We start from the raw sequence: 21,006 nt of genomic DNA on the forward strand, positions 1-21,006 counted from the left end.
GCGTGAAGCATAATTTTACGGTTTATAACTATTAAACTTTGTATAGTTCTCAAGATAAATTAAACTAATAAAAAACGTTTATAGAAAAAAGATAATTTCATAGCATTAACTAGATTATCAAACTATTGTATTTTCTTTTCTTCTGATGTAAGTTCGATTTCAACATGATTGTCAACATCATTGTCGTATTCTCTATCAGCAATATCCGCTGCCTTGAAATCCATGAAGAAGTGCTTCAAAATCAGCTCAATTGCCCATGCCAAGAAAAAATCAAGTAACATGGTCACAGTCAATTTAATCTTGAATAATGCCTCCATTGGAACAAATTGCATGGCTTCGTTTAGTTCTGGCATGAACTCTGTCGATCCAGCGATACATAATGCAGCAACGCTCAAGATACCATAATACATACCCTTGTTTTCATGAATAGATTCTCTAAATGGTCTGCCAATGTAGTTAACGGTAAAAGTACTAATTTGTTGAGAAAGCTGAAGTAAGAACATGGCAGTATTCAACAGAGATGGTTCAAAAGTCTTGTCCAAATCAACTTGAGGTTCACGTGGTTCCAAAATGTAAATTTCTTTCGTGATATAGATTAGCGCAGCCAAATGAATAGCAAACTGCCCTAAAATAGAGCCCATAATGTAGATGTTAAAAATACCAGGTTGGGGTCTTTCCCTAGATAGCTTTTCAATTGCTTTACCTCTAGAAATTGACATGAAACAAACTGATAATAGAATACCCGAGACCGTTGCTTGTGCATCACCAAATTTGATCCCAGCTAAGTATAGGACCGACAAAGAATAAGCTGAAATCAAACAGTTCAACGCTAAGATCTTGTACATCTGAATAGTGGAAACCAAAGCACATCTACCCTGTCTGATAACATTAACAACGGTTGTAACACTTGCCAACTTCGAGGTAAATGGTGCAGCAACAGAAGCATCACCCAATTTCAACACAGGAGCTTCATCTTCTTGTTGAGATTCTTGTAACTGCGAGAGTAGATTTCCAGCAAGAGCGTTTTGTGCATTTTCATTTTGGACAGGTAGGACGGCATCTTTGTTAGCCTCTTCCACAAGCTTCTTAACTTCATCAGTTATTTCCGTACCATGTTGTTCTAGCGCTTTCAAATAGTGTGGATTTAAAGGTCCAGGAGGATACAAGTGGGCAATTTGAACAGGGATTTTTGGAGGTGGCTGATTCCACTTAGCCATTAAATCGCATTGCTTTTGGTAAAGCCTCTTGAAATTTTCAATCTTTTTATTTTCTTGCATTTGCTTTAGGGATTCCTCGGTACCATTTAACAAAGCAATACCAACATTGGAAGCCTTTAATGCACCAACATCATTGGTACCATCACCACACATCAAAGTATTATAACCTAGGTTTTTGTAAGTGTTCAAAATAAACTCCTTCTGGGAAGGAGAAACTCTTGAATAAACCCAAGAATATCTTATCAAAGTAGAGATCTGTGGGTGATTCATCAGCTCATTCAGTGCATAACCTGTAATACATAAATCGTTTTCCTTTAAGAATTTCATATCAAACGTGATGTCTTTGTTGACTGGGATGACTCTTGTCTCATCCACGTTTCTCCACTCAAGAGAGTTATCGCCCGAATGGTTTTTTTCAGGTTTATCCAAAATCAAGACGTCTTTGGTAATTATTCCGACCTTGGACGCAACATGACAAGCAGTTAGCGGGTTATCACCTGTTATCATAACACATCTATGAGAAGAATGGTTTAACATTTGAATTGTTTCAACAGCATCATCTTTCATTGGACAGTGAAATACTATGAATCCTGCAAAAGTGAGATCCTTTTCAACATCTTTTCTCTCCAAGTTTTCCAAGCTTTTCCCGTTTTTAAGATACTTGTATGCCAAAGCTAAAACTCTAGAACCGTTTCTGGTATAGTGCTTGAATGTTGATTCATAGTCTGCAGGGACATTGGATAGTCTATCAGCAATAGTTTCCGGTGCACCTTTAGTACCAACTAAAATCTTATCTCCTATCTTGGAAATAACAGATGATCTTTTTAACGCTGAAGAAAATTGGAATCTTTTCAGAATTTCAATCTTCTTGTTACTTTTAGTGTGAATCATTAAGTTCTTCTTACTATCATCTAATTTCCAGCCAGAAACTTTAACAGTTTCCTTTTCCATAGGATCACCCACAACTTCGCCATCATCTAATCTTACCAAAGCATGGACTGAACCAAGTAAGTCGATCGTAATTTCAGGCACATCAGGTGATTCACACTTCAGCAAAACATTCCGGTCTTTTGAGCCAAAGCCGGCTAAGCCCTCAAAGAACAAATCTTCTGCTGTCAAGGTACCTGTCTTATCAAAACAGCAAACATCAATTCTACCTGCAACAGGAATCCTGAATGGTTCGGTACAGAAGATGTAATGCTTTGCTAAGGCAGATAGAGATTGGTTAACAGCCATGGTTAATTCCATAGGCAATTCAGGAGGAACAACTGAAGTCAAAACAATGATGCAGTCAAGAATCAATTTTGACTGCTTTCTACCCATTTTAGTACCTTCGATCCAAACATATCTCGCTGCAACAATGGCAAACACCAATAAAAACAAAATAAAGAAAAAGGCTTCTTTATTTGCTACAGACATCCTTTCCGATGAGAAAATCATCACCCTGACCAAAGAACCTTGAGTGGTTTCGAAACCAGTCTTGGAAACAACAGCTAAAGTACCATTATCTGGGGCTAACGGAATAATTGGCTTTTCAGGAGCAGTAACTTGGAGACACGATGTACCACCATGTAATAATGAGTTTTTGTCTTGACCATCTGGTTGGAACTTGGAATCATTCTCTCTCGACTCAATACTTTCCTTTAATAATGGTGTGGATTCACCCGACAACATCGCCTCATTAACAATACAAGAACCTTGAAGAAGGATCATATCACATGGAATCGATAAGTCTTCATGTGGTGTCCTAACAACGGATACAACATCGCCAGGTAATAACTCATCGGTTTGAATCTCAGACCATTTACCGTCTCTGTAGACCCAGATATTATAAGGTTTAATGCCCATGCTTTGGAATTCAGTCATAGTAGCCTTTCTTTGATACACTGTAGTTGCTTCAAAGGAAAACAACATAATCAAGGAGAAGATAGATAAGTACCACATTTCGTCCATTAGCCACAAAGAAATAGAGAATAATTGAAAGACAAAGAAAGGAGCAAGCATGTGTTCATAGAATAGTTCCATGAAAGTTGGAACAGGAATATCAAAAGTGTTGGGACCATAATGTTTCTTCAAAGCTGGAACTTTATCAGATGGTAGACCTCTAATTGATTTGATCTCTTTAATTGTTAAGGACTCGTCATCCACAAAGAACTTTGGAGGGGAAAATTTTTTTGTTTTTGAGCTGTACAAGAACTTTCTCTTCTGATATTTAAAAGAGACTTGACCAGGAATAGTTTCAATCTTACAAATTTCGCTTAAACCACAAGAAGGTTTTGCCTTCATCAAAATATGAGTGGCTAATTGCAAATCTTTGACCTTGTTGTATTGAAACTTTACTTGTAAGTCCAAATTCCACTTTGGTAGAAGCCAAATTAGGGCATGAACGGAGACAATTGCAAGCGTGTAAATGAAAGTCCACTCTCTACCAACAAAATATTCATCGTAGTGATTCGAATAGAGATAATTATAGCATGGGTAGATTATAAGAAAAGGCCAAACATATGGCCTTGAAAGGTTAGACTTCGGAACCAGCAACTGAGTGTGTTCCACCGTATCGCTGTCAACAAATTGAGTACCATCAGCCATTGGTGTACCTTGTCGTAGAATTACCAACGTAAATAGACAGAAAAACTCACCTATTGAGATGGCAAAAGTGAACTTTCTAAGAAACTTGCTTCAATGTGGACAGCGAGGCGAAATTTGATTTTCATGCAATCTCGATCGGTTGGTTAACTTATATGAAAAAAACGAAACTTCTCTACTAACGTTGAAAGCACGCTACGATTTGATAATTATTTATTGAAACTACGCAAAAAAAACAAGCTCAGATAAAGAAATTTAATGAAATAGGAGACCAGAAAAGATATTTGCACTAGTTCGTGACTGGCTCGATATTCCAGATGTTATCGGCGTACTCTTCAATACATCTATCCGAGGAGAAGAATCCCATGTTGGCGACAGACAAGACTGATTTTTTAGTCCATTCGTCTTTGTTTGCAAACTCTTCATCAATGGTGCTCTGTACTTGAAGGTAACTTTCAAAATCATCTGAAACCAAATAATAATCACCGTGTAGCCTAATAGAATCTACTAATTCAATGTACTCGTTATAGTCACCGAAAGTACCCTTTTGAAGTTCAGTAAAGACGAGATTGAGAGCCTCTGGAATATCGATTCTGCCTAGTTGGTGATCATAACGTAAGTCTTCCACGTCTTCAGATAAATTACCAAATAAGAAAATGTTATTCTCTCCAATTTCTCTAGTAATTTCAACGTTTGCACCATCTACTGTACCAATGATCAAACCACCGTTAAGGACAAACTTCATGTTGGAAGTACCAGATGCTTCTGTACCGGCTGTTGAAATATGCTCAGAAATATCCGAACCTGGGCAAATGATCTCAGCTTTTGAAACATTGTAGTCAGGAATGAATACAACTTTTAACAAATCACCAATTTCAGGATCGTTGTTCACAACATCTCCCACTGAGTTGATTAGCTTTATAATTTTTTTAGCAGCATAATAACCAGGGGCTGCCTTACCACCAATGATGCAGACTTTAGGTAACCATTTGGATTCTCTTTCCTCAACAGGAGTAGCTTTAATGCGCAAGTATCTCCAAATAATTCCAAAGATGTTCATTTGTTGACGCTTGTATTCATGGATACGCTTGACTTGAACATCAAATAGAGTATCAGGATTGACATCTATGTTGGTTAATGACTTGATCAATTTTGCCAATCTGACTTTGTTTTTCAATTTAACATCAGCCCACTCTTTCAAAAACTCTTGATCGTTAACAAAAGATTCTAATTTCTTCAATAACACTGGTGTCTTTAAAAACTCATCTGATCCCAATTTCTTAACGATCAATGAAGATAAACCCGGGTTTGCCTGCTTTAACCACCTTCTAAAGGTGACACCATTGGTAACATTAGTGAATTTACTAGTTCCATAGATTTTGACAAAGTCCTTAAAAATCGTAGCCTTGATTAATTCAGAGTGTAATTCAGCAACACCGTTGACTTTGTGAGAACCTATAATAGCCAAATAAGACATTCTGATGTTCTTAGGAATTGTCTCTTCCACTATCGACACACGTCTCAATAGATCCCTGTCATTAGGGAATTTTTTCTCAACTTGTTGCAAAAAGAATAAATTGATATCATAGATAATCTCCAAGTGTCTTGGTAGTAAGTTGCCCAACAAATCAACTGGCCATTTTTCCAAAGCTTCTTGCATAACGGTGTGATTAGTGTAACCAAAAGTATTAGTAACAATGTCCCATGCAGCGCCCCATTCTAAACCTTCAATATCAACCAGAATTCTTTGTAACTCAACAATAGCCAGAGTTGGATGTGTATCATTGAGTTGAATAGCCACAAAATTAGAAAATTCCTTCCATGGCTTCTCAGTTTTCAGAAATCTTCTAACAATATCATGTAAACTTGCTGCAACCCAAAAGTATTGTTGTTTTAATCTTAATTCTTTACCTTGATAAAAATTATCATTTGGATACAAGACAGCCGTGATTGCTTCTGCTCGTTGTTGCTGAGCCACAGAATCATCATAATCACCTTCGTTGAACTTTTGGAAATCAAACTCTCTAGTTGGTTGTGCAGACCACATTCTTAAATTGTTGACATTCTCGGTCTTATAACCTGGAACAGGAAAGTCGTACGCAACAGCCAAAACTCTCTCGGAACCAGACCATTGCTTCCTTGTCTTGCCAGTTTTCTCATCGGTGTATGTGGAAACAGAACCATAGAAATCCACAGGAATCTGAATTTCCAGTCTTGGGATCTCCCAAGGATTACCAAATTTGAGCCAATAATCCGGAGATTCAACTTGGTAACCATTGATGATTCTTTGGGCGAAAATACCATAGTTGTATCTTAAACCATAACCCCAGCCAGGATAGTTACCTGTGGACAAGGAATCGACAAAACATGCGGCCAATCTACCCAATCCACCATTACCCAAACCAGCATCGGGCTCAACTTGGATGATATCTTCCAAGTTGAACCCCAATTCGTCAACTGATTTATTACATAGATCCTTGGTATCCAAGTTGATCATGGCATTATCTAAAGCTCTACCCATCAAAAACTCTAATGATAGGTAGTATAAACGTTTTGTCTCTTTGATTGTGTATAACTGTTGGGTCTTATTCCACTTCAAAATTAGCTTGTCCCTCAATGTGGCCGATAGAGCTTGGTAAGCCGCCAAATCATCACAATTGTACATGGATCTGGCAAGTGTAGTCTCAACATGATTGATGAATCTTGAAATCAACTCATCGCTGGTCTCAAAAGGCTTGGTTGCATGACTAGCCCAAATATTTCTACATTTAACAGGGATGGCAGCATCGATATTTTTAATTTGAGTGGGGGTAAACCCAGTCATTGTACGTCTATGTCTCTTAGACATTGCTGGTGAGAAGTCCATTTTTGTGAATTCCTTGTGTTTTGATCTTTAGGACTAAAACCAAGAGAAGAGACTGATTAGAGGTGGTTATAGAGAAGGACATACACTCAACAAAAGGCAGCCATATAAGGAACAACCTCCCGCAGTATCCGATTCTCGAAGAAGATATAATGGCCCATGCAAATTGAACAATGGCACCACTCTCGAAACAGGAGAGGAAAAAAAATCCGGGGTTTACATACAACAAGTAGCTTCAGGAAAGGGAGGGGAGTGGTGGGATACACCTTGGAACATCTAATCAATGACTTCTGACTACACAGTCAGTTCAAGATGAAGTCGTTTTTATACACTTTACCGTCAACATCAGCTAGGCCTTCGCCAGCATAACTAGCCAAGGGGCTGACTTCAACAAGGGCTTCTGGAGAGCTAAGACGACCGCCATTATTAAGGACCCACAAGGTACTTCTTTTCAGAGAATCCAATTTACAGGTTTCCGGACAATCTCTGCCAGAGCCAGGTGCATTCTTCAAAGGGCTGAATTCGTCCTCCCGTGGAACTTCCAAACAACCAAACTTGGCCAAGTCGACGCTGGGGAAAACATCAAAAATAAACTGCTCCAGTTTAATACCGTTGTTATCGACAGGTCTAACAAATTCATCAGTTTCGATATCAATGCATGGAATCTTCTTTTTCGCAATATGATATGGCAGAAAGTTTCTAGATTTGATCCACTGAGGGATCATTTTAGCAAGAAATTGGACATTGTAATAATGGTTGACAATATTGGCAGCCCTTAACTTCAACAAGGAAGAATCGGTATCATCTTTTGCTTCACTTAAATCTTTTGAAATTTCACTGTACTCAATGACACAGGGTTTATTAGCACTCTTATCGAGAACAATCAAGCCGACTTTCTCACTGGCTTCGTTTTTTCTAACAACTTTAGTCGCTACATCAAATTGATTGGATGTTGAGTATCCAATAAATATAGGGTCGCCAACTTTAACTAGAATATTGTCAACACAGTACATATGAACATGTTCTATTCCCTTATTCATCATATCCTCTATTATGCCATTATCATGTATTGCTTTATATAAACCACCATTTCCATCAGGACTTTCTACTAAAGAGCATCTATCTTCCCCAATCAACAATTTTTCACCAGTTAAATCAACAGCTGGTAGAGTTCCTTGATTGAAAAATACTATTTTCTCCTTGTTCCAACCAAAATAACCATTTTTAGCAAAAAATTCTTCTGTAGTCTGGCGAGTTGGCCCGGATGTCATAATATAGAGGATAAGATCACCTCCTGCTAATGTTTCCAGCCTTCTCATTCTTTCAATTTGGATCTGAAAAAGTGATTTACGAGACGGAAGACCAACATCATAGCATCCCTTTGGAGCAGATGATCCTAATCTTGTGCCTTGACCACCAGCCATAAGTATAATTCCCACTTTACCCTCTTTGATTAGTTGTAAACCTTGATTTTCCCATTTGGCCAATTGCTCCCTTTCACAAGAGATGGTAGACTGAAAGGACGATGCTGGAAGCTGTGTATATTCCTTCGATCCAGAGACAGACGATGAATACAAAATGGCATCTGTAACATCCCTCATAAAAAGAGATGGATCGTCAATTTTCGAAAGTTGCTGTAAAAACTTACACTGCTCATCGTTGGTCAATGTATCCCAGTATTTGAAAACATGTTCCTGTCCTGCATTGACAAATTTGGACTTGATTTCCTCAAAATTCTCCACCATATTGTTCAGGACAGTCGCTAATCTATGTGGAGCAAGGGAAAAGGCAAAAGCTGTACTGACTTACAAGACGTGAAAAGGCTACATAGGGAAACACGTAAAGGAGAACTGACACAAGGTTCTCTATCCCCTACTACTTTGCGAGTCTCGAAAAAATTAAATTTAGAAGAGCCATAAGATTCCCCCTTTGGGCAAGAAGTAAATAGTTAGTTGAAGTTAAGTATTTACTTGTATAAATGTCTAACACTTGTAATTTGGTTTCTTTACGGCAAGTCAATGCCAAAAATAGCCACTTCAAATCGAACTCTTAAGTTTGCCCATTCCTTCATTCCTTCATTCCTTCATTCCCTCATTGGTTTATGTGCTTAATAATGTACGAAGCTTCACGTTCACCAGAGAGGTATGCGCCATGAGCACAGGCACGTCCTTGGGCAATAGTGCCTTCACCTGCAAATCTGATATTGCCAAAGCCTTCAATCAGGGCATCATTGACAAATAGGTCACCAGGCGCACAGGTGGTGATAGCACCTCTTGAATATGGATCGGTTCCCCAGTTAGTAGTTAAAACGAATTTTGGTTTAGGTAGCTCTTCTAAACCTGTAATTTTCTTTATAATCGGAGCAACTAATTGATAACCAAATTCTTGAGGGTTCTCGGAAGATTCGAGTTCTTTGGTTGGTTGTGCCGGTAGCAGAAACATCAATGCAGGTACTCCTCTAACTGCATCAAAATTGGATACAAGACATGGGAACTCAAAAGCTTTGGATTTTGGCTTAGTAGAGAAATCACCGTAAGTGGTAGCCGTGTATGTTTTGATCAAATCGAGATCATCATTGTTTGGCACCTGTAATACCAAAAACTTTTCGTTGTCCGGCCAAAACGCCTTCTCATATTCAACTATAACTTTGGAAATAGGAGCAAAATGAGTTTTGGAGAAGTTTCTCGTAATATTCTCTGGTAGTTCAGGAATAAATTTAATGGCACCTTCAACCGTTGGGTCAATATTTGACATTTTCAAGACGCCAAGCGGCAAGGTGACCACCAAATACCTACAAGTATAGGTTTTCCCCTCTTTAGTAGTAACCTTTATGGAATCTGAAGATTGGATTTTTTCGACAGTAGAAACAACAGCATTAAGGATGATCTTGTCTTGAGGAATTTTCTCAACAAGTTTCCCAAGAACACTATCATATCCTAGGGTATTAAACGCATCCCTTCCATTAAAAGGCCCCCATGAATATTTGGCACTGATCATGTCCCATTGGCCACCACCTAATAATTCTGCAAACCTGATAACTGCCGCTGCATATTTCGATTCATCTTGAGAAACTAATGTTTTCTTTGTCTTCAAATATTCAACAACTGCATTCTGTAAAGTTGTATCCTCACCTAGATTAGAGAAAAAATACTTCAATTCGTCAACAATAGGCCCAAAATTGACTCCATTGGGAAAACCACCTGATGGCGTGTCCAAAACAAACCCAACTTTTGAGTCATCATATTTGGCAAATTGGGGCTCAAACCACTCATTGATGAATTTTTCAAACACAGGATTCTCCATGGTGGAATGGAACCAGGTGGCACCTAGGTCATAGTGATTGCCCGTTGGGGTGTTCCTTTCAGTGTGAATTCTTCCACCAATTCTGTTCCTGGCTTCGAGAACAACAGTGTCGATTCCTTGTTCACATAAATCCGATGCCGCTTTCAAACCGGAAATACCTGCACCAATGACTAACACCTGAGTTTCAATTGACATTATGTTTTCGAGTTTATACACTGTATACGCTAATAAGGTAGGCAAAGGCACTATAAAGTCAATCTTGAGAATAGTCTACACTGGAAAAGAAAAGCATGGAAAATGGCCAAGGTTGATCCTCCTAGTTTGATGTTGCCGGTTTTTAAAAATTACCCGCACATACACTCATCAATAGAAAGATCTTCATTTCCCGAAATTTTATACAATGAATTAGTAATCAGAGACTGATTTTCATTGTAGACTGATGCCTACACATCTCTTGTTATGCTGTGGTTATTGTTTTTTTTTTTGTTGGGTTAATTAGATACATACTAGTATTTGATATTCAAACTTTACATCAGAGTAGTACTCAGTGGGAACCTGCACCTCTGGAGACCTTGTCCAAGACTGCTTCGTAAGAAACCTCAGAGAAGTCAGTACCTTGGATGTCAGAGGAAACACCGTTCAAGGCCCTTCTCAAGGAATCCTTGGACGATGCATACACCATTTTCGCTCTCACTGAAGCGGTGTCTGGAGACCATTGGAAAAAGACAATCTTGGATCTCTTACCTTCACCGGCAGAGATTTCGTATTCGAAATCGTAAACTGCATACTTACAGTCGTTTTCTGGGAATTCTTCTAAAAACTTGTCATAGGAGTCGTCGGTAGAAGTCTTGTCGACAACAATCTGAGTCTTGTCGTCGGAAATCTTGTAAATGACGTACTTGTACTTCTTACCTAACTTGAGATCGTTGAAGGCTTTTAGGGCTTCATCGGACACTGCGACACTATATGATCCGAGGGGACAAGGTGTTAGTATTCAAAAACATTATACTCACTGTGAGGATGATCCGTCTCAAGCATTCGCCTGGCTCGTGTATCCTGCTGCACTCTTTGCTGTTACGGCTCTACCGTCTATAATCTTGGATGGACTTTACATACCCGGATCTGGACTGCAAGAAGAAGGGGAATTAGGACATTGCCATTGTTAGTACTGGGTTCTCAGATGGAGAGAGCATCAGCCCGGTCATCTATACATACCATTGTGTTGTTTGCTGTTGTTTGTGAGTTGTTTGCACAGTGTCAAGGAGAAAGACACACTCTCAACCTACTGTTTCTATATATATGGTGTGTTTGGCTAAGTGGAGGCGCAACTCCTCAATGAGGGCGCGGCGGGCTGCATAACCGCACAGTCTCACGTGGCGGCTCAAAGGTCCTCTCTGCTTCTCCTACACCAGGGTGTATCTATGCAGAGGTACTTTTAACAGAGAGGAATGGAGACAAGGAGCAAGGTATGTGGATTGAGAGAGCGGTTGCTCTTACTAGAGGGTAAAGTGGGCATTTTGAAGGAGCAGGAGCCGAGTTTCGACGCAGTTGAGGCTCTAGATACCCTTGTAAGCAGTTATGAGCCTTTGGAGAGGCTGGTTCTGAAACTCCAAGCATGCGGAATTGACCCTATGAACGCCAACAATCTCTCTTCTCTGAAAGGCCTCAGTGCCGAAGATAGGGGGGAAGTGAAAATGGAGATTTTAGCCTCCTATAATACCTTTATCGAGTGTAGCAATCGAATAGAAACTCTAGCGTCTCAGTATTCAAACACTATCGATCAGTTTTTAGAGAGTTTCAGGAAAATGGTACAACTCGACGGTAAGTACAGTCGTACCGCTGTGATCACCAGATATGGGCAAATAATGAGAAGGTACGATATTGCCATTAAACGGCTCACAAAAGTTCTCGAACAATATGCACTTCTCAAATACAAGCAAAGCAAGTTAATCATGTCTATAAATGAAAAAGAGTGAATGAGGTGGGGAGGAGATATCAACAAATAACACCAGAACCAAGCAACATGTCATTTCTATATAAGGCTAGGGTCTGGCCAGCTGCAACACCAAATATCTCTTCGTTTATCTTGAAACTGCACTTACTATTTTGGATGTCCATCTCGAATTTTTCAACTATATTGGGAACCTGTAAAGATCGTACTTGACAGTTGATTGACCCGTCAACATTCAACGTGCTCCAACTGGTATGCTTGTCCATCCAATACCATGTATTCAGATCAACTTCAATGGTGTCCCTATAGAATGCGTCATGGTCGTCTTTCCTTGAAATTATTAGCTGGTTACGCTCGACATTCTTATCACTGACAAGCCACACACCTTTGTACTTGGGGTCTCCCTGTGGCATGCTTATTCCGCTTTTCTGTCCAATAGTAGCACTCCATAATCCTTGGTGTCTCCCCCAAACTTTGCCATCTTTGGTGACGATATCTCCAGGGTTAGGCGTGATGTACTCATTGAGAAAGTCTTTAAACTTACCAACTTGAGAGACAAAACACAACCCCTGTGAATCTGGCTTGTCCTTCGTAACCAAGTCATACTTTTGTGCAATCTCTCTTATTTGTGGCTTTGTATAGTGACCAATCGGCATAAGGATTTTGGACAAGACTCTATTAGGCATACTGGCTAGATAATAACTTTGATCTTTACATTTATAATGTGCTCGGAAAATATTACACTCGCCGGTTGCATCATTATGGAGAATCCTTGAATAATGTCCTGTTACCAACCACCATTTCTTGTTGGAGTCTCTATAATTGTCTTCCAAATACTCCATCATTTTCCCAAATTTAACGTACTTGTTACACCCGATATCTGGATTTGGAGTCAATCCACGTTCGTACTGCTCCAGCATTGGTTCAAATACCTGTGTCCAATACTCCTTCTCAAAATTAACTCTAGTGCAGGGTATTTTGAGCTGTCTACAAGTTTCCTGTACTTGTATCCAATCCGAATCAACTGTGCATGCAGAATTTGAATCAATGATCTTATCGGGGGACCAGTTGGCCATAAACACTCCTCGTACATTCTTATATTTTTTCGAATACATAAGTGCAGCAACCGACGAGTCTACTCCGGATGACATAGAGATGATTATTTCGTCTTCTGGACTCGGTTGGACCTGTCTGTAACCGTTAATGGGGTTTTGCGTTTGAAAGAATCGTGAATCCACCACCGGTGCTGCTACTGTTGAGAAAAGACAAAGCTGGCCGTGCTTGGGATATTCGGAACCAAGTTTCTGCGTACAGAGACGTATTCCTAGTCTCGATACACGTAGCATGTTTATTCCTTGTTGCTACAAATAGTGTCTGCTCGTTCAAAGGTTCACCCATAAGACAAATTTCTATCAAAAACAGTAGTTTTTGTAACCTAAACGAGATTCAAGAAAAAAAATTCCAATAGAATTCATGCCTTTTTTTTTTTCTGTAGAGAAAAAAAAGCTCACACAGTATCTCTGCGAATTTGATTGAAGCCAGAATTTGCCGCCATTTCTCATTATCACATCATTAACCACTAAATCGGTGCTGCAGCATTCCCCAGTTGAGCAACGAAACAGACAATCCAATGGCCTGCTGCAAATCTGAAAACAAACCAGCATCTACCAATACATGCTGTGGTGGTGCTTGTGTCACTAAAAACAGCTACAAACTCTTAACATGGGCAAACCCAAAAAAGTCAGCAACTGTCTTAGGGTCAATCTTGGGTGGTTTGTTGTTCGTCAAGTATGTCAATGTTGTTTCTCTTTTCTTTTACTTTTCTACATTTGCATTGATTATTTCTGCATTGGCTGAATATGCAGGCAGAGTCGTTACCGGAACAGGTTTTGTCACCAAGTACAAGCCTTTGATTTTCTCCAAAGTTCCTTCTGTTGGTGAAACTGCTGAATACTATGCTCCTCATGTAGTTACTATTACCAAGAAGGTTGAAGCCGAAGGTAAGAAGTTGATTACTTCTACGGATATCGAAAAGACCTTTAGGGCTGGGGTCGCCACTTTTTTGCTTTACAAGATCACTTCCATATTTTCTCTCTGGAGTCTTTTATTCGCATCTTCGATCATCTCATTTACTGCACCGCCTGTTTATTTGGCTAACAAGGAAGTTATTGACGCAAATGTCGTCAAATATTCAAACTGTGCTAGGGCAAGACTCGATGAAGGTATCAAGGTAGCAGGTGAGAAACTGGCTCCTTACACCGAAAAGGCAAAGAATGCAGGTGGTCCAATTTTCAAGTTTATCGAATCGAAGCTTCCTGTTAGAACCGCAGGCTCCACTGTCAAGAAAGTTCCAAGTTCTGCTACTACTTCTACCACGACCGATTCTACTCCTATTACCGCTACTACTACATCTTCTGCTATTCATGAACAATCCGCAAAGAAAGTTTCCACCCCTGTTGTTGACGAACCAACCGAAGTTGATTTTAACAAACTGGGTGAGGAGCTAAAGAAGGAGGCTCATGCAGCTGCCCAGAACGAAGATGCATTTACCAGAGAAAAGATCGATGCACCACCTTCTGTCTAGGTCTTGGTTATTTGGTTTTTTGTTATTTTTATTTTCTTAACTTTGTAACACCGTTATTAGTCAAAGTATTATTTTATTCCATCACTCAGTTCAATTTGAAATTGATCGAGAATTGAGTTAAAGTTAAATGTATACATAAAGTTAGTAGATGAGAAAGGATAAGGGGAAGAAGAGGGAGGGGAAGCACACGTACACTCAACCGGAGGATATTCTATATCCTTAGATTGACAAATCAGATATTAAAAAATTAGAACCCATCAGTAAATTTGAGAACGAAGGAAAGTGCTTCAGAAGAATGATTTAAAATGTAACTCAATTACATAATAACGCAACAGCCACCTTCACCGCCACTTTTTGCACCAGTACCAGTACCAGTGCCGTTGGAATCTGCTTGAACATTCCTTGGAGGGTTTGAGCTGGCTTTATTGGAGTACTCTTTCTGAGAATTATTTATATTTGATGGATTTTGGGTTGAAGTGCCTTGATTTTCGTCTTGATGAATCTCTTGAACGGAGTGACTCTTATTTGAGGACTCCTGTTGCTTTGCCCTTAGTTGTTCTTTTGCTTGTATTTCCTCTTCTTCAGAAGGATACAGGGTTTTCTCCAAACCAACGCCTAAAAGACCACCACGCATAACCATCTTAACAACACCATGGAATGCCTCCACAACGTTATCACCTGTCTTGGCAGATGTTTCAATGTATGCACAATCAAACTTCTTTGCAAGTTGAACAGCTTCTTCACGTGACACTTGTCTTTCCTCCACCAAATCGTTCTTGTTACCAACTAGCATCATAGGAACAAACTCCACAGTTTCCCCCTTAACTCTCAGAATTTGATTGTAGAAAGTGGAAATTTCTTCAAAGGTTTGTCTGTCTGTCAATGAAAAAACCAGTAAAAACCCTTCACCGGTCTTCATATATAAATCTCTCATTGACGAGTATTCTTCCTGTCCTGCTGTATCTAGTATATCAAGCGAGGCTGGAATATCATCAATTGTGCAATAGTATCTATAGGAGTCTTCAATGGTGGGGTCGTATTCATTGGCAAAATCGCTTTGCGTGAGCCTAATGGTCAACGCAGATTTACCTACAACCGGTGGACCTACCACAACAAGTCTAAATTCTTTGGATGCAGACATAGTTAATAGCTGAGTAATCGCTTGACCAGTCTAAATGGATAAATACAACCCAATGTCTAGTCCAGCAATGAACAAAGGAGAAGGTCAAAAAAAAAATTCAGAAATTCATCGACATTTCCTTTTTTTTTTCTCTCTCTCCCCCTTGCTGGATTTTATTTCATTCTCAATTCCAAATTAAAAAAATTTTCAAATATTTTTTTAAAAGAATATTTTCACAGTCTTCCAATCTTTCAGTTGTTTTTCTTTTGTAACAATTCATTCCTTGAAACGAATAAGCTCTTGTAAAATTATGGCTAGTGGTGCTGTCTCCAAGAGAAAGGGCTCCTCGGCTCTTAAAGATGGGTCTAAGAGACAGAAAAAATCAACTAAAACAGTTACCTTAGATGCTAAAAAGCAGGCCAAGACTCAGACAAATGAAAATTCAAGTAACTCTGAAGACGAGTCAAAAGGAACTGCAGATACTGATAAAGTTGTCGAAGAAATTGATGATGAGTATGAAGATGTTGCAAATCTTCTTGAAAGAGACAACGAGGAAAAGGAAAAATTGAAGCTGGAAAAGGAAATACAAAAACAACTGAAGAAGCAAGATAAGCATTTGGAGGAAAAACAGGAATTTGCAGATGATGCTTCTGCAGATGAAGAGGAGGAAGAGAACAAAAATGATACGATTGAGAGTAAACAAAACGGAATACAACCGGATGTGTCTGAAATTCCACAAAACTTTACTGATTTATCCCTCTCTGGACCTACTCTTAAGGCTATCCAGTCGATGGGTTTTACCAAAATGACTGAAGTTCAAGCACGAACTATTCCTCCCTTGTTGGCCGGTAAAGACGTGTTAGGTGCTGCCAAAACTGGTTCTGGTAAAACCTTGGCATTTTTGATTCCAGCTATAGAATTGTTATACTCCCTCAAATTTAAACCAAGAAACGGTACCGGTGCAATTGTCATTACTCCAACTAGGGAATTGGCCCTACAAATTTTTGGTGTCGCAAGAGAATTAATGGCTAATCATTCGCAGACGATAGGTATAGTTATCGGTGGTGCAAATAGAAGACAAGAAGCCGAAAAACTAATGAAAGGTGTGAACATATTAATTGCGACTCCTGGTAGACTATTGGATCATTTGCAAAATACAAAAGGTTTTATTTTCAAAAATCTGAAAACTTTGATCATGGACGAAGCTGACCGTATTTTAGAAATTGGTTTCGAAGATGAAATGAAACAAATTGTTAAAATTTTGCCAAATGAAGATAGACAAACCATGTTATTTTCTGCGACCCAAACTACAAAGGTTGAAGATCTAGCTAGGGCTTCGTTGAAAAGAAGACCTGTCTATATCAATGTCCATGAAGAAAGAGAATTCTCAACGGCTGAAGGTTTAGAGCAAGGATATGTTGTTTGTGATTCTGACAAAAGATTTTTGCTACTATTTTCATTCTTGAAGAGGAATTTAAAGAAGAAGAAGAAGATCATTGTCTTTTTCTCCTCTTGTAATTGTGTGAAGTATTATTCAGCTTTGTTGAACTATATCGATATACCTGTGCTAGACCTACATGGCAAGCAAAAACAACAAAAGAGAACATCAACCTTCTTTGAGTTTTGTAATGCTAGTCAAGGTATTCTGCTTTGTACTGATGTTGCGGCTAGAGGCTTAGACATTCCTGAAGTTGACTGGATTCTTCAATTCGATCCACCAGATGATCCAAGAGATTATATCCATAGAGTTGGTAGAACTGCCAGAGGTAACTCTGGTAAGGGTAAATCACTTATGTTTTTGTTGCCTCAAGAACTTGGTTTTTTGAGATACTTAAAAGCCGCAAAGGTTCCACTAAATGAGTATGAGTTCCCATTGGACAAAATTGCTAATGTCCAGTCTCAACTAGAACAGTTGATCAAAAACAATTTTTGGCTTCACCAAGCTGCTAAAGATGGTTACAGAGCATATTTACAAGCATATGCTTCACATCATCTGAAAACTGTTTACAAGGTTGATAAATTAGATCTTGTCAAAGTTGGCAAGTCTTTTGGATTCAGTGTTCCTCCAAAGGTCAATATCACTATAGGATCCAGTGTTACCAAATCTAAGAAGAAATAAAGCTTGAAAAGGTCAAAAGCTTTATAAGATTGTTGTAGTATATAAATAAAATTTTCTAACTTAGTATGTATATAGGGTTCTAAGAAGATTTTGGATAATCGTTTTTTATATTGTCTATTTCTTTACAGTAATTGTAAATCACGTTATCGAGCGTTTATATAAGTTGAATTATAATTTAGTAAAAAGATCCTAGCATTGTCATAATAGAGTTGATGGATATTTGCTAGTACGTCCAGCAAAAAAATAAAATGTTGATTTTAAGAAGCGCTTATTTTCTACCTAGTAGAGTTAAGAACTCTTCTCTAGTTTTTTGTTGGGATCTGAAACATCCTAACATACAACTTGTCGATGTAACAGCTCCAGTTTTTTGAACACCTCTACTAACCATGCACATATGGGTGGCTTCAATAACAACAGCAACACCTCTCGGTTGTAGAAGTTCACTTAATGCAATAGCAATTTGCTTTGTTAGTCTTTCTTGGACCTGGAACCTTCTTGCATACATTTCTGCCAGTCTGGCTAACTTACTCAATCCCAAAACCTTCTTATTTGGTATGTATGCAATGTGACATTTACCAAAAAATGGGACTAAATGATGTTCACATAGTGAATATATTTCAATATCTTTCACAATTACCATTTCATCATGATCTTCTTCAAAAACTGCCCTCTTCACGACATCTTTGATATTTTCCTCATAACCTTTAGTGAAGAACAACATAGCTCTTGCGTAACGCTCGGGTGTCTCAAGCAAACCTTCTCTATTTGGGTCTTCACCTAGCTCTGCTAGGATTGTTTTGACAGCTTCTGCTATTCTCTTTTCTCTTCCTTCGGATTCTTCTTTGGTGGATTCCAAACGCTCACGAGCACCTGGACTTGGCCATGATAAACCATCAGAATCGATAGGTGGATTGAGGGTATAAGGTGACGCAGGTCTGGTATTCAGCGGTACCCCATTAAGTTTCTTGTACCAAGGTTCCTTTTTTGGAGCTGGATATGCTGTCTGAATTTGAGTAGCTTCTTCTTTCATGTCATATTCATTCACGCTTTCCTCGTTGTGTTTATTTGCACAGGTACATTTTGATTGCGGAGGAGTCTGCTTTTCGTCTAACTCCATATCCTTAATTCTTGCACTGAGATCTTTATCCAAAATATCCTTTCTGTACATTGCCTTAGGGTTTATCGGTAAACTGCTCAATTAGAGGTAGAAAAAGCTTTCTGTTGGGATTTTTACCGGTTTTCTCAGTTTCATCTATTTCTCGTTAAGATAATTTTTTTCATCAGTATTTTCAATTTTCAGCATGTGACTCTTCCCTTATCTTCATATATTTTTGGGTGGTACACTATGTAGGTTATACTCAACAAACTATTTACTTTTTCTTTTCTATACAAGGTATGTCTGTGCAATCAGGTGCTTGGCCATAGTTAATAACTCGCTGTCCTTTTCGTGGTATTCACTTTGAGCACTAGGCTTCCCAAATAGTTTCCCTGACATATTTAAAATGATATTTTTGTTAGTGTGTTGAGCCATCATATGGCCAATCTGTGAAGCCAACACTTGGTTTTTCAGTGTGTGACCAGCACCAATTAGCACTGTCGGAATAATTGTGCTATTTAAACATTCTTCTTCTTTCACCGGTATTCTATCATCCCTAGTTTCTTCTTCTTCATCTTCAAAGTCGTGGTCATACTTTCTAACTGGTTTCTCAATGACATTTAGCTCGGGAACCTGTATATCATATGAAATATCTATTTCACCGTCAACAGCCATATTTATAATAATTTTATCTAAATACTCTAGTAGGGTACATGTTATCATATGCTGGGCTCCATCCAACAGGACCACGTTCATATTTGACTCTTTTATCTGGTTACTGAAACCCTTAGACATCGAGGAATTTTATTGGTCGTATTTAACAGTATATTAAAGACTATAGGGAAACATGATACTAAAGTCGCTTAGGCTCATTATAATAAGGGCAAACCATCTTTGTGCGGGTGTGCTTATTCAAAATTTCAGCTTGTCTGTACATTTCTCATTACTTACAAAAGTTTTTTACAGAAGAATAAGGCATATATAACTGGGAAAAAAAAATGATCTATAGCAGGAGTATTCAAAGTTTCAGTTCTCCATCCTGAATGACTGCTGTGTCAACTAATTCGATTCTTCCCTTTACTGCTCTGACCTTCTCTACTAGAGGCTTGTAATTCTCCGGTTCAACCAAAAATAAAATCTCTACATCTTGCGATTGTGTCTTCTCACTCTCCAAATCAGCAACAAAGGAAGACTGAAATGCCTCCTTGATAGTATTGTATTTGTTGCTATCCATAATTACTTTCACTCTCATCTTTGCTCTTGCAATAGGAATTACTTGCTTCTCAACAAGGATTTTAATTGCTTCTAACGCCTTAGATTTTGCACTTCTAGCGTTTATAATGTTGAATTTTAATTCCTTCAACGCTTTATCGATCATTGTAGGTGGATATCTCTTCTTGCTCTTAGGATTGATACATTTGGCCGAAATTATGCTCAATATTTCATTGTGTAACTTTTCGTTCTGTTGTGCACGTTCCTTTTCACTGAATTGGATCTCACCCTTCTTTAAAATTTCCAAAATAATCGCATCTAAATCTGTGGTATTAAATGCCGCCTTCAAGTCTTCTGTAGATGCGACCTGACCTTTCGAAACGTTGGTGAAAACCTGTGGAATTTGCAACACTTCATCAACATTCTTTTCAACACCTGCTTGGAAATCATGTGCTTTATTCTGATAACATGCAACTTCAAACCGTTTCTTCCCTTTCTTCATTCGCACAAGCGAAACATTAGTAAGCTTAATTTGCGAGTTTGGTTGACTAATCTTTCCCATGTTGAATGTTGTCGTTGTAGGTGTAGTTAGAAGTAAAAGAGAGTAGTTTTACCGCTAGAAAAATTGTGTTAAAATAATTTTACACAAAAAAGAGGTAATCTCAAACTCTTAAAAAAGAGAGGTCGTACCCGGATTCGAACCGGGGTTGGTCGGATCAAAACCGACAGTGATAACCACTACACTATACAACCTTTTCTAGGTTTGGATTTTTTGCTGATGGTGCCTACTTTAGAATCTAGTTATTGCTTATTTATATCTTACATTTTGTATATATTAATTTTTTAAGGACACCAATGGCATGTTTTCTCTTTATCTAACAAGTGCTTATTCTAAAAGGAGTAGTTTGAGGGATTTTAGTACCTTCTAGAACTCCTTTTGAATGCTCTACAAACT

At 38.6% G+C, this 21,006-nt stretch overlaps 13 protein-coding genes and 1 non-coding gene across 14 annotated transcripts; 3 read left to right on the top strand and 11 right to left on the bottom strand.

Annotated features, from left to right (window-relative positions):
- Positions 1-122: 122 nt before the first annotated feature.
- C5L36_0A11330 (uncharacterized protein) lies at positions 123-3,806 on the bottom strand (the record flags this gene model as incomplete). The annotated part of the gene is made up of 1 exon (XM_029464168.1): positions 123-3,806. One exon carries the CDS (start codon positions 3,804-3,806, stop codon positions 123-125), a length of 3,684 nt encoding a protein of 1,227 aa, XP_029320028.1.
- Positions 3,807-4,092: 286 nt separating this feature from the next.
- C5L36_0A11340 (uncharacterized protein) lies at positions 4,093-6,669 on the bottom strand (the record flags this gene model as incomplete). Its single annotated transcript, XM_029464169.1, has 1 exon — positions 4,093-6,669. The coding sequence occupies one exon, from the start codon at positions 6,667-6,669 to the stop codon at positions 4,093-4,095; it is 2,577 nt and encodes an 858-aa protein (XP_029320029.1).
- Positions 6,670-6,968: 299 nt separating this feature from the next.
- On the bottom strand, positions 6,969-8,411 carry C5L36_0A11350 (uncharacterized protein; the record flags this gene model as incomplete). The annotated part of the gene is made up of 1 exon (XM_029464170.1): positions 6,969-8,411. The coding sequence occupies one exon, from the start codon at positions 8,409-8,411 to the stop codon at positions 6,969-6,971; it is 1,443 nt and encodes a 480-aa protein (XP_029320030.1).
- Positions 8,412-8,757: 346 nt separating this feature from the next.
- On the bottom strand, positions 8,758-10,164 carry C5L36_0A11360 (uncharacterized protein; the record flags this gene model as incomplete). The annotated part of the gene is made up of 1 exon (XM_029464171.1): positions 8,758-10,164. One exon carries the CDS (start codon positions 10,162-10,164, stop codon positions 8,758-8,760), a length of 1,407 nt encoding a protein of 468 aa, XP_029320031.1.
- Positions 10,165-10,513: 349 nt separating this feature from the next.
- On the bottom strand, positions 10,514-11,187 carry C5L36_0A11370 (uncharacterized protein; the record flags this gene model as incomplete). Its single annotated transcript, XM_029464172.1, has 3 exons — positions 10,514-10,931; positions 11,086-11,096; positions 11,185-11,187. 3 exons carry the CDS (start codon positions 11,185-11,187, stop codon positions 10,514-10,516), a joined length of 432 nt encoding a protein of 143 aa, XP_029320032.1.
- Positions 11,188-11,417: 230 nt separating this feature from the next.
- C5L36_0A11380 (uncharacterized protein) lies at positions 11,418-11,945 on the top strand (the record flags this gene model as incomplete). The annotated part of the gene is made up of 1 exon (XM_029464173.1): positions 11,418-11,945. The coding sequence occupies one exon, from the start codon at positions 11,418-11,420 to the stop codon at positions 11,943-11,945; it is 528 nt and encodes a 175-aa protein (XP_029320033.1).
- Positions 11,946-11,964: 19 nt separating this feature from the next.
- C5L36_0A11390 (uncharacterized protein) lies at positions 11,965-13,266 on the bottom strand (the record flags this gene model as incomplete). Its single annotated transcript, XM_029464174.1, has 1 exon — positions 11,965-13,266. The coding sequence occupies one exon, from the start codon at positions 13,264-13,266 to the stop codon at positions 11,965-11,967; it is 1,302 nt and encodes a 433-aa protein (XP_029320034.1).
- Positions 13,267-13,550: 284 nt separating this feature from the next.
- C5L36_0A11400 (uncharacterized protein) lies at positions 13,551-14,504 on the top strand (the record flags this gene model as incomplete). Its single annotated transcript, XM_029464175.1, has 1 exon — positions 13,551-14,504. The coding sequence occupies one exon, from the start codon at positions 13,551-13,553 to the stop codon at positions 14,502-14,504; it is 954 nt and encodes a 317-aa protein (XP_029320035.1).
- A 316-nt stretch (positions 14,505-14,820) lies between these two features.
- On the bottom strand, positions 14,821-15,645 carry C5L36_0A11410 (uncharacterized protein; the record flags this gene model as incomplete). The annotated part of the gene is made up of 1 exon (XM_029464176.1): positions 14,821-15,645. The coding sequence occupies one exon, from the start codon at positions 15,643-15,645 to the stop codon at positions 14,821-14,823; it is 825 nt and encodes a 274-aa protein (XP_029320036.1).
- A 289-nt stretch (positions 15,646-15,934) lies between these two features.
- Positions 15,935-17,743, top strand: C5L36_0A11420 (uncharacterized protein; the record flags this gene model as incomplete). Its single annotated transcript, XM_029464177.1, has 1 exon — positions 15,935-17,743. The coding sequence occupies one exon, from the start codon at positions 15,935-15,937 to the stop codon at positions 17,741-17,743; it is 1,809 nt and encodes a 602-aa protein (XP_029320037.1).
- Positions 17,744-18,011: 268 nt separating this feature from the next.
- Positions 18,012-18,911, bottom strand: C5L36_0A11430 (uncharacterized protein; the record flags this gene model as incomplete). The annotated part of the gene is made up of 1 exon (XM_029464178.1): positions 18,012-18,911. The coding sequence occupies one exon, from the start codon at positions 18,909-18,911 to the stop codon at positions 18,012-18,014; it is 900 nt and encodes a 299-aa protein (XP_029320038.1).
- Positions 18,912-19,127: 216 nt separating this feature from the next.
- On the bottom strand, positions 19,128-19,634 carry C5L36_0A11440 (uncharacterized protein; the record flags this gene model as incomplete). Its single annotated transcript, XM_029464179.1, has 1 exon — positions 19,128-19,634. One exon carries the CDS (start codon positions 19,632-19,634, stop codon positions 19,128-19,130), a length of 507 nt encoding a protein of 168 aa, XP_029320039.1.
- Positions 19,635-19,857: 223 nt separating this feature from the next.
- C5L36_0A11450 (uncharacterized protein) lies at positions 19,858-20,613 on the bottom strand (the record flags this gene model as incomplete). The annotated part of the gene is made up of 1 exon (XM_029464180.1): positions 19,858-20,613. The coding sequence occupies one exon, from the start codon at positions 20,611-20,613 to the stop codon at positions 19,858-19,860; it is 756 nt and encodes a 251-aa protein (XP_029320040.1).
- A 119-nt stretch (positions 20,614-20,732) lies between these two features.
- Positions 20,733-20,804, bottom strand: C5L36_0Atrna2Q. Its single transcript has one exon. It is a non-coding gene; the product is annotated as a tRNA-Gln (tRNA).
- Positions 20,805-21,006: the final 202 nt, after the last annotated feature.

The sequence above is a fragment of the Pichia kudriavzevii genome, chromosome 1 (genome assembly GCF_003054445.1).
Source record: "Pichia kudriavzevii chromosome 1, complete sequence".
NCBI lineage: Eukaryota > Fungi > Ascomycota > Pichiomycetes > Pichiales > Pichiaceae > Pichia > Pichia kudriavzevii.